The sequence below is a fragment of the Macaca mulatta genome, chromosome 2 (genome assembly GCF_049350105.2).
Source record: "Macaca mulatta isolate MMU2019108-1 chromosome 2, T2T-MMU8v2.0, whole genome shotgun sequence".
Taxonomy (NCBI): domain Eukaryota; kingdom Metazoa; phylum Chordata; class Mammalia; order Primates; family Cercopithecidae; genus Macaca; species Macaca mulatta.
This window is the reverse complement of record NC_133407.1, coordinates 106246879-106258219: the sequence shown is the minus strand read 5'-3', so window position 1 is coordinate 106258219 and position 11341 is coordinate 106246879. Positions and strand designations below refer to the sequence as shown.

General features: G+C 46.2%; 1 protein-coding gene across 18 annotated transcripts; it reads right to left on the bottom strand.

Annotated features, from left to right (window-relative positions):
- Positions 1-2119: 2119 nt before the first annotated feature.
- On the bottom strand, positions 2120-11105 carry ZNF662 (zinc finger protein 662). 18 transcript variants are annotated; one of them, XM_077992249.1, is made up of 6 exons: positions 9856-11105; positions 8865-8991; positions 8487-8619; positions 8119-8235; positions 5342-5443; positions 2120-4005 (listed from the first exon to the last, which is right to left on the bottom strand). In XM_077992249.1, the coding sequence occupies exons 3-6, from the start codon at positions 8527-8529 to the stop codon at positions 2978-2980; spliced, it is 1290 nt and encodes a 429-aa protein (XP_077848375.1). In that variant the 5' UTR covers positions 8530-8619; positions 8865-8991; positions 9856-11105; the 3' UTR covers positions 2120-2977. The 18 variants fall into 18 exon arrangements, with proteins under 18 accessions (XP_077848375.1, XP_077848377.1, XP_077848376.1 ...); XM_077992251.1 differs by having other exon boundaries at positions 8119-8232; positions 9856-10990; XM_077992250.1 differs by having other exon boundaries at positions 10569-10854.
- Positions 11106-11341: the final 236 nt, after the last annotated feature.

Here is an 11341-nt window from a genome sequence, read left to right as displayed (position 1 = left end):
AACCTGCATGCACGACCCCTCTTTTTGTTGAGTTTTCCTTTTCACTTAATAAATTCTGCCCTCCTCATTTTTCAGTGTGTCCCTGTGCCTAATTTTTCCTGGTCATGAGACAAGAACCTGGATTTTTGTTCAACTAAGGAGGAAAAAATCCTGCATTAATGGTATGACTTAAAGCATCAGTTAGATAGTATGCATGAAATTAACCTTAGGTCATGAGAGCCACCTATTTATTATTTTTATTTTTTTGAGATGGAGTTTCGCTCTTGTTGCCCAGGCTGGAGTGCAATAGCACAATCTCAGCTCACTGCAACCTCCACCTCCCAGGTTCAAGCAATTCTCCTGCCTCAGCCTCCTGAGTAGCTGGGATTATGGGCATGCGCCACCAAACCTGGCTAATTTTTAGTAAAGACGTGGTTTCTCCATGTTGGTCAGGCTGGTCTTGAACTCCCAACCTCAGGTGATCCGCCTGCCTGGGCCTCCCAAAGTGATGGGATTATAGGTGTAAGCCACCACACCCAGCAAGAGCCACCTATTTAGATGCTCAACTTCCAAGCAACTGAGATAAAACTGAGGAGCTTATGAAACTACTAAGCAAGAGGAAAAGGTGACACTGAGGAGCTGTATGAGAAAACAATGATTTCAAACACAATTAGTGTGGCTAAGTTGCAAATAACAGAAAACTCAACTCTAACTCGTTTGACAGAAGATGTTTATTGGCTCACATAGCTGAAAAGTTCTGAGGTAGGTCTGCTTCAGGTAAGGCTTGGTCTAGTGGCTCAAAAGATGTCACCAAGAACCTAGTTTCTCTCTGTTTAATCACTGTCTTCTTTGGTATTGGCTTTAATCCTCAGGCTCCATATGGTAGCACCTGGAAGCTTGAGAATCTCCCCTTTTAATAGAAAAAAAAAAAAAGTTGCTATAATTCTAGGCCTCACATTTTCCTATGTGCCACAAAGAGGACAGATAATATCTCCTCTGGTAGCTCTCAATGAAGAAAAGCCTCTCTTTTCCAGAAAACCCAGTATCTCCTCATATCACAATGGCTCTGTGGCCAAGGGGATGGGATAAGCTGATTGACACAAGCCAAACAGGGTCCACTCATGAAGATGGTGATGGTGCTAAACCACATAGCTGAGAAAGGATACCTTCCCAAAGAACACCTGGGTAACTGTTACCAGAGGGATGGGGAAGAGATGATGGAAACCAATAAAAGATGACCACTTCCAAAAATGTTGTTTTATAAACTCCTGATTTCAATTAGTTAGTTAATTATATAATTCTTAACTTTCCTGTGTAGACTCTACATGTTCCTCATGTTTGTTTTATCTCTGGTCCTGGACCTAGGGAGGGCATTTCTGACTCTGATGCCGATACTGGATTACGTGAAAACTTTTCAACTATTGACTGGATGAAGCTATCTAACAAAGCATTAACCACCACCATAAAGTGACCATTTCTCCCTCCCTTGGCAGTGGCCTCACAGCTTATCAGAATGTAGGCTATCATGGTAGTGAAGGATGCACAGACTGGGAGAGGATTTAGGATAGGAAGCAATGAGAGGGGCTGGAACTATATAAATTTTTATGAAAAAAATCTCCAGTTGAGTTTACATATTCCCAATCCCAGAATGATGTCTGATAAAACAAATGCAATCAGGTCTCTTAAGACCTGAATTGGCCAGGCGTGGTAGCTCAGGCCTATAATCCCAGCACTTTGGGAGGCCGAGGCAGGTGGATCACAAGGTCAGGAGAGCGAGACCAGCCTGGCTAATATGGTGAAACCCCGTCTCTACTAAAAATACAAAAAATTAGCCAGGCATGGTGGCGGTCACCTATAGTCCCAGCTACTCAGGAGGCTGAGGCAGAAGAATGGCATGAACCCGGGAGGTGGAGTTTGCAGTGAGCTGAGATTGCGCCATTGCACTCCAGCCTGGGCAACAGAGCAAGACTCTGTCTCAAAAACAAAAAAATTAGAAAAAAAAAAAAAAAAAAAAGACCTGGATTACCCTCTGCTGTTTCCCTAAATTTGGTGGCCTCAAAAGGAAAGTAACTTCTGAAGAAAAGGTCCTAGAGTTGATAATGTAACTGCAATGTTGCTTCCATCAAATAAGGTTTTCAGTGAGACAGAGTTATGAAAAGCAGTACTAATGAACACTTGTATACAAAGAGTATCTACAGAGATACACAACCAGTAGCAGTGATTGCCTCTGGGGAGAACTCAAGAGATAGGAATGACAAGGAAATTTACTTTTCACTGAACACCCTTTTCAACTATTTCAATTCTTTTTTATCATGAGCATGTTATATCTAGTCAAAGATTAATGTTTCAGGATTTGAAAAACAAAAGAAATGCAGTGTTGGTCCTCAGAGTCATTTAGCTGGGGTTAAGACTAAGAGACTTAAGACTATTAGAAAAATATAAGATGGCACATAATTAAATACTAACTTGGGTGGTACTGATTACAAGTAGAAGAGGAAGAGAGATCTGCTTAGTTGAAGGAGCTGGATCTGAGTGATGAAGGGAAACGAGAAGCACAGGAAAACAAGCAAATCAAAACGGGCAGAGACATAAATATGTACAATTAAGTAAAGAACAGTAAACTCTGCAGTCAGAAAGGCCTGGCTCCAATTTCAACTCTATAACTTACTGAACAACCCTGAATGAGTTTTATAACCTGTTTCAACTCAGATTTCTCATTTGTAAAACAGGGAGAAGAGCACCTACCTTAGTAGGATTGTTATGCATAATGTATGTAAAGTGGTTAGCACCTGATACAGAGTAGCTGCCCAACTAAATGATGCCTTGTATAAACATCATAGAACAGGGGGACCAGTCTTGCTAGACTAAATGCTCAAAACGGCAAGATAATACTGGCTATTAAAGTTAAGGGTTACAGCAAATTGTGAACAGTCATCTCATTTTCTCTCTGGGGTTCCTGCAGCATAAGAATTATAAACAAGTATCACCATCATGCACTCTAAAGTTCAATAAGGTGAGAGATTTGACAGTTATAGGGCTTTTCTCTAGCATGGCGCCTCTGGTGCTTAATTAAGACAGAATTCTGACTGAAGGCCTTCCCACAGTCATTACATGTATAGGGTCTTTCCCCAGTATGGATTCTTTGATGTCGAATAAGGTGTGCCTTGCAAAAGAAGCTTTTCCCACAGTCAGTACATTCATGAGGCTTGTGCCCAGTGTGGACCCTCTGGTGCTGAGAAAGATCCGAGTTCCACATGAAGCCTTTCCCACAGTCCTTACATTCATAAGGCTTCTCCCCAGTGTGCATTCTCTGATGTCGAAGAAGGGCTGGGTTTCGAGTAAAGCTTTTCCCACATTCCTTGCATGTGTATGGTTTCTCACCAGTGTGGATCCGTTGATGTTGTGTAAGGCTTGTGTTCTGACTAAAGCCCTTTCCACATTCCTTACATTCAAAGGGTTTCTCTCCAGTATGTATTCTCTGATGACGAATCAGGTTTGACTTCCAAACAAAGGCCTTAGCACATTCTTGACATTCATAGGGTTTCACCCCACTGTGAATTCTCTGATGTGCAATGCAATGTGATCGAAAACTGAAAGCCTTCCCACATTCCTTACATCCATAGACCTTTTCTCCATTATGAGTTTTCTGGTGTTGATCAAAGTCCTCACTTTGATCAAAACACTTGCCACATTCCTCACATATATAGAATATTTGCTCACTTAGAATTTTGTGATGTATACCAAGGAGGTTACTGACATCAGTATTCTCTGAACTCTCTTCTACTGAGATCATCTCATCCTTGACAATCACTTCTATAATATCATTTGAAGAACTTTCCATACTTCCCCCATTGAGGTAACCAGGCCATCTCCCTAACCTGCTTTTCTCTTCACAGGTTTTCCCAAACCATAATTCCTGGGATCCACACCACCGGGGTCCACTTGATAGGACCATGAGGTCCTGTGCTTCCTCAAGAATTTCCTCCTTCAGAATAAAATCTTCTTTCTTCCTCTTCAACACACCCTCTGAAAAAAGAAATCAGAGCTTCAAATGTCATCATTATCCATGACAGAGCGACAAAGGTCACCAAGTGGTATTAATACGTCCACTTCTCTCCAACTGCCACCTGTCTCAGTGGCCCTGTCCTAGCTGAAAATGGCAAAAACAAGGCTAATACACAGAAAGAAACCAAAAGTAAAGACAGCAACTAGATAGAATCCCTGAGGGCTATGATTCCTGGCACCAAACCAAGTACCAGAGTAGGCTCTCAGAAAACAGATGAATTGAATCTAAGGAAAACAAAGTCAGAATTCTTCCTAGGTAGCTGAGTACAGTTTGTAACATGAGAAGAACAGGCCAGGACTTAGGGCAAAGGACCTGTTCAGAAATAAGGAATCCTTAGTGGTATACCTGGGAACCTGGGCTTGTCACACACAGCACACAGTAGCAAGAATGAGCTTCCCGGCCGGGCGCGGTGGCTCAAGCCTGTAATCCCAGCACTTTGGGAGGCCGAGACGGGCGAATCACGAGGTCGGGAGATCGAGACCATCCTGGCTAACACAGTGAAACCCCGTCTCTACTAAAAAAAAAATACAAAAAACTAGCCGGGCGAGGTGGCGGGCGCCTGTAGTCCCAGCTACTCGGGAGGCTGAGGCAGGAGAATGGCGTAAACCCGGGAGGCGGAGCTTGCAGTGAGGTGAGATCCAGCCACTGCACTCCAGCCTGGGCGACAGAGCAAGACTCCGTCTCAAAAAAAAAAAAAAAAAAAAAAAAAGAATGAGCTTCCTCATATTTTTCAACACTAAAAGGAAGTATAGTCTTCTCTTTCAATCCAATCACCAAGTTCACCATGAAACCATGGAAAGTGCCTTCTCAAACTACTCCAGGCAGAACTGGGCAAAGACTCCCTCCTCTTTGTTCTCATAGTGTCTTACTCACATTCTGTTACAGCTTCATCATTTTTCTGTAATTATAAATTTATGTATAATGTCCCATGAGACTGTGAGTCCTTCCAGGATAAGGGCCATATATGACTTGATTTTTTTATCCCTAACAACTAACACAATGAGTAAAACACAGCATCTACATTAAAAATATTGGGTGATCATAGCAGCCAGATGGGGCAGGCCATCTGTTCAGTTTAAGCCTAAGACAAAAGACCCATCCTAATTTAATTAATTGAGCTTGTCCTAATTAAAGTTGGAAGCTTAGGGTTTAAGTTTTCTCTTAATTGGCTGATTTGGGGATTTGGCCCCCAAATTTGTTTAGAACATGAATGGCAAAATGGACTTTTACATCTTATAAAAGAAAGACAGGAAAAGGTGTGACTGAGAGAAGAATGCTCATTTCCCTCTCACTTACCAGGACAAATTAGGCTTGGACCCTCTTCTTGCAGTTTCAGGTTTAATGGCTCTTCCACCTGCTCAAGATGGGAAATCCCAGCAGGTTTTAGAAATGGATATCCTGCCAGGGTCAAGATACAAATAAGGCTGGTTCAGTCAGGAGTGAGGCCCATCAGGAAAAGAGCAGACATGGAAGTGGTAGGGAGAGAATAAAGGTGGGTGAAAAGACTGGTAACATAGATAAGCAGCAATTTGAAGGTATAGAATAATAAGGATAGGCTGGGCATGGTGGCTCACACCTGTAATCCCAGCACTTTGGGAGGCCAAGGTCGGTGGATCACCTGAGGTCAGTAGTTCAAGACCAGCCTGGCCAAACATGGTGAAACCCTATCTCCATTAAAAATACAAAAAAAATTAGTCAAGCATGGTGGCACACACCTGTGGTCCCAGCTAGTCGGGAGGCTGAGGCAGGATAATCACTTGAACCCGAGAGGCAGAGGTTGCAGTGAGCCGAGATTGTGCCACTGCACTCCAGCCTGGACGACAGGGCAATACTCTGTCTCAAAAAAATAATAATAATAATATAAAGGATAGAAAATACTGGAACAGAGAAGTTGCAATTCCATCAGTTCCCAAAGATATGAAAACATATAACTCACTTGAAAATGTCAAGAAGAAATAGAAAAGACTAAGGCCTCTTCGTCACCTATCCCTAGGAGGTGAAATCAAGTTCACATAGAAAACAATCAGGATAGGATGGAATTGCAAAGAGCTATTCTTGAGGACTTCCTGTCTAGGCAGGCTATTCTGGGAAACTATAAGCTCCTAGTTTCCTTCCTATTCATTTATTGCTTTCTCATTCCACAAAGATTCAATGGATGGGGTCTCTCTATGGCATCCATAAGAAATGGACTCACACCCTCACTCAGTCACTTCCAAAAGTCACTTCCTACTCAATAACAGACATCTCTGTTCACAGAGATCTACTCTAACATACCTGACTTCTGCTTTTGCTAGAACTGTCGCTTTGTAACATTCATCCAAAACCTCCTAAGAAACAGATCAACTCTACACCTTCAAATGACAACCTTTTCTTTTCTTTTTTTTTTTTTTGAGACGGAGTCTCGCTCTGTCGCCCAGGCTGGAGTGCAGTGGCACGATCTCAGCTCACTGCAAGCTCCGCCTCCCGGGTTTATGCCATTCTCCTGCCTCAGCCTCCCGAGTAGCTGGGACTACAGGTGCCCGCCACCTCGCCCGGCTAGTTTTTTGTATTTTTTAGTAGAGACGGGGTTTCACTGTGTTAGCCAGGATGGTCTCGATCTTCTGACCTCGTGATCCACCCGTCTTGGCCTCCCAAAGTGCTGGGATTACAGGCTTGAGCCACCACGCCCGGCCTGAAAACCTTTTCTGTTGCCAAATCCAGGGACTATGTATCCTCTTAGTATTAACTTCTGTAAGACAAAAGTGGACTTTGAGTAAGGATAGGTATGTGCCAAGAAATCAGCTGCAGGTCAGAGAGTTAGAATTCTGCTCAAGGAGTAACTTAGCTGTTAGTTTTCTACCTAAAGCAAAACAAAGCAAAGCAGAGAAACTCCCTTAGGTGGTGAGGAGAGGAAGCACTGAGAATGTAGAAGACACTGTGGTGGTCTCCCCACACCCATTCCCCTCCTCCCCACTGTAAAGTAGCTATGCCCTTTGTAGGGAGCTGGAGTGGGGAGTTGGGTATCCCAACTCCACTCCCTAGGGTAGGCTCTGACTTAGATAAGCCAAGCAGGTTAATCCCATTCCACTGGCTACATGGGAGACTGATTCAGATATCGGCAATTCAGACCAAGTCAATCAGTGCACAGTAGTTACCCTGCCACAGTGATTGATTTAGAGTTGGCATATGACTTAAGGTAGTCCATTAGAGCATACTTGGCACTTTGATTCACAATGTTTAAAGCCCAAGGAAGGCCTGCCAGGTTTCTTCTCCTAGGTATGAAGCAGCAGAGTCCTGTTACTACCACCAATCACCTTACAACCAAAAGGGGAGCCAGACTGTAGACAAAGCCAGCACATACAGAGACAGAGCAGAGAATGTAATTCTGATCAAACTGTACCTGCAGCCCACTCTACCTCAGACTTCCCAGTTACATTAAACAACAAATTCTTTTTTGTTTAAGCCAGTTTGAATTGGGTTTTTATACTTGCAATCAAGAATATTCTAATATGAAAAAACACAACAAGGAACTATGAGAATGAGGAAATTGGGAGCACAGCTCAAGTCTCACTGCGCCCAAAAAAGAGCCCTATGGGAAAATGAAATGGGGCCAAGGAGGCAACCAGGAAACACAGTTATCACAAGGAAACTAAGAGTAAGAAAGTCCTGTTGGGCCTAAAGTAATCCCAGGGCCTTCCCCTGAGAAACAGGAACTATTTGGCTGAGGGTTGAGAGTTCTTGATTTCTAAAGATAAAGATGGCCATTACATCCCAAGCTGGAAGACTGTAAACAGGCCAGGAAGCAGAAAGGGCACCAAAGATCGAAGTAAACAGGAAACTCATGGAAGATACATCATAGTCATGATAACAGCAGAGATGGGGAAGAGGCAAAACAGGTTAATGAAGATGGCACACAGAGGAGTCAGGATGAATAAAACAAGGACTCAAGAAGATGGAAAACTATGGGAACACAGAGAAGAAATGGAATCCCACTAGTGTCTACAACACTAGGTTAAAAGAACATCTATCTATGGCATTTTAAAGATCATGACAAGCAAACTGGTCAGATGACCGGCATGTGTGCCCTCACTCACCTGAGGAGATGCTCCTCGGGTCCTCTCCATCCAGAGCTCCCCAAGGAACCGAGCACCAGGGTGCTTCCCCTCGCTCCAGCTGGGAAATCAGAGCCGGTTTGGGAAATGGAAATGCTGCTTAAGAGGAAAAAGATGGGACAGGCAGGTGAGTGGTGTGACACAGAGTAATCCCAAGGCTCCTCCCAGCCCAGTGTCTTCAGGGACAAGAGGGGAAACAACTAGGAAGAACAAGAAAAGGAATTTCAGGGGAAAGGACAAGAGAGGGGCCAGGAGACTTACAAAGGTCAGGAAATTGACAGACTCAGTAACTGTTTGAGTTAGCAAATGGATGATTTCACTCATTGAGGAATTGCGTCCTCAATTCTTACCTGTCCTCTCCCTCTTAGAGCTCTCATGTTCAGACATCCTCATGAGGATGCTAGGAATTGGCCTGGATCTTGCAAACAGACAGGGCGGGGAACTGAAGGCTCAGTGGGGCACCATGAATCTGCTCTCTTCTCACTATACTCACAACACAAGGGTAGGGGTTGGGCAGCTCTCACTCTGGGGCAAGGAAGTCCTGTATAAGGCCCAAACTGATACCAGGACTTCCTACTTCCCAACAACTGCTGAGGTTGGGTCATTAAAAATCCAAGAGCCTGAAGCTGCCACTGAGCTGAGGGTTATCAACAACTCCTGAGCCTTTGAGAAAAAAGGAGCCGGCAAACTCTGAAGGGTGGAGGCAGGGCCCAAAGGGAGACCCTTACCCAGGGAAGCCACAGCCCCATAATTCTCCAGCATCACATCCCTGTACAGCGCTCTCTGAGCAGGGCCCAGGCCGATCCATTCATTCTCAGAGAAGTAGACGGCCACATCCTCGAAGGTCACTGACTCCTGAAACAACATGTGTTTAAATGCCCTAGGACAACCTCAGGACCAGGCCAGGAGGAAGGGGATACAGGGCACCAAAAGGTACTGTGGGGGGTGCCTGCGGGGATTCTGGATTCTGAAAGTCTACAGGAACTCTAACAGCAGAAGATTTTTGCCTCCTATGTACAAAGAGACAGGGCATCAGCTATCAATTTTCTCATGTCTCTTCATCTCTATTTCAGCAAACATTTTCTCCTCTTTTTCATGAGTCTGCAAAAGTTTTCTCGTTTCATCCTTATACCCCAAACCACATCTGTGCTCTAGGTCCCATCCTTTCTCCACAATGTGTCCTCCTTCAGAGGTCACCCACCCTTGATAACAACTATCATTTCTTAAGCCTGTGCCAAGCATTTGACACGTATTGTTTATGTCTCATAGCCTACTATCAGATCCATTTTATGGAAGAGGAAACTGAGACTCAGAGAGATGAACTTCCCCCAAAGTTCCAGAACTGAGACAGAACCCGGGCCTGTTTGACTCTGACTCTTGCCTGTTATGCCACACTGTCTTCCGTCCCCATTCCTACCGCTGCTGCCCCTGTGTAGGACTCTTCCTCCTTTGTCCTCCCCAGTTACTGCCACTAGCCAGAGGCAGCTGGGGCTCCTCAGAACATTCAGGTTGCCCTGCACACTGTACTCAACAGGACAGATCCTCGTTGTGACTTTAATCCCTGCACCCCCCGACTCGCAACACACTCTCACAAAGATCCCACCTCACTTGCTTCCCCACGTCCCAATCTCCATGTTCCCATTTTCTATATCTCTAGGAGTCTCAGCTCCTGCACCTTCTTTCTCTTATCCTCTTCCTTAAGAAACAAATACTGCTCACCTCCAGCCATTGAGACTTCCTGTAATTCTCAGCTACTGCCTCCTTCAGGGTCTTAGTCTCCATACTGTGGAGGAGCCCATTCTGGTCCACTGCACGTCAGTCCTTGTGCACTACAAAGTCTCCACAGCTATTGATCCAGCACTCCAGGGCTCCAAGGCTTTGGCTGGCTCACCTTTGTCTGCCTAATAGAGTCCACATTCCTCTGCACTACAGACAATTCCATTTACTACTCACAGACCCAGCTTTCCTGGCCAAAATCATCAGCCACCACCACTCTCATCCCCTATCCTGTCACCATTCCATTGGGAAACCAAATTCTTTCCTCGCCCTGTTCTGTGCCCTTGCACCTGCGGCTACTCTTGCCGAAGATCCAGTTCTTCCCTCCAGATACTGCATTGCAAATTCCTTTTCAACCTAATACCCAGCTCAAACATAACCAGCTCTGTAAAGGTGGCTCTGAAATTCTGGCCATTCATCGCCCCCCGCGGCACCCTGTGCGCTCTGCCGCAGCAGTTGGCTCAACCACGTGCAGCTGCACGTCTGCTCTCCTTGAGGCTCATGTCCCGGGGGTGTCGACTCCGCTGTGCTGCCTGTCCCTCGAGGCCCCTCACTCTGGGTTGTAACCCCATTTCCCAGCCGCCGCACCACCCGTCCCCGGGCCTAGAACCCAGGGCAGGGCCAAGCCTGCTTCCAGGCTCCGGCCCCGCACTCACCGGGCGCGCCCGGGGCGGCGCCGGCTGTCCCTGCAGCAGCTCCAGGTCAGGGCCGAGGCGTGTCCTGCTCGCCAGGGCCGCGGCCGCCATAGCCCGGGTCGCCCTCTGGGAAAGCGAGCGCGCGCCAGACCCGACCGGAGGCTGTTGGGGTCAGGAAGGAGCGCTCTGGACCTGGGCAGGTCTGACACGGCTACCCTGAGCCCTGCAGCCACCTGAGTAAGACCCCGACTCCACTCCCTGCCAGCCCCACGCCCAACTCCTCGTGCTCCTCGCCAACCAGACCCCCGCATCCGGGAGTCCGGGGCTCGGGCGGCTCCGGTTGCTCTAGGACGGCGGAGGGCGCCGCGTCTCTGTGGTCCTCCTTTCTAGCTCTGGAAGGGAGGGGAGAGCGGTCCGGTTCTCCTGGAGACACAGACGATCCCAGGGGCCGCTACCGCGGTAGGGGTGCAGGCGGCTGGGGAGGACTCTGTCCCCGGCGCTCTAGGCCATCCCTTCCTCTCCAGCTCGCTGCACCTGGGTGGACAGGTATTTGCTGACAGGAGATAGCGGGTATTTCACTGGACTGCACCTTCTCTTTTATCTCTCCTTTTACCAGTTTCTACATTCCCAGAGCAGACCTGTATTTTATGTTATGTCTTTTAACATTCTCATCTTTGTGCCTCTAACATGAGCCCGATGTCTAGCACCTCCTGGGGAGTAATTTCTTTAACTGCCAAGAAATATTTGTAGAATTGTCCACGAAAAGTCAAACTGTAAAATATTTGAAGAGATTT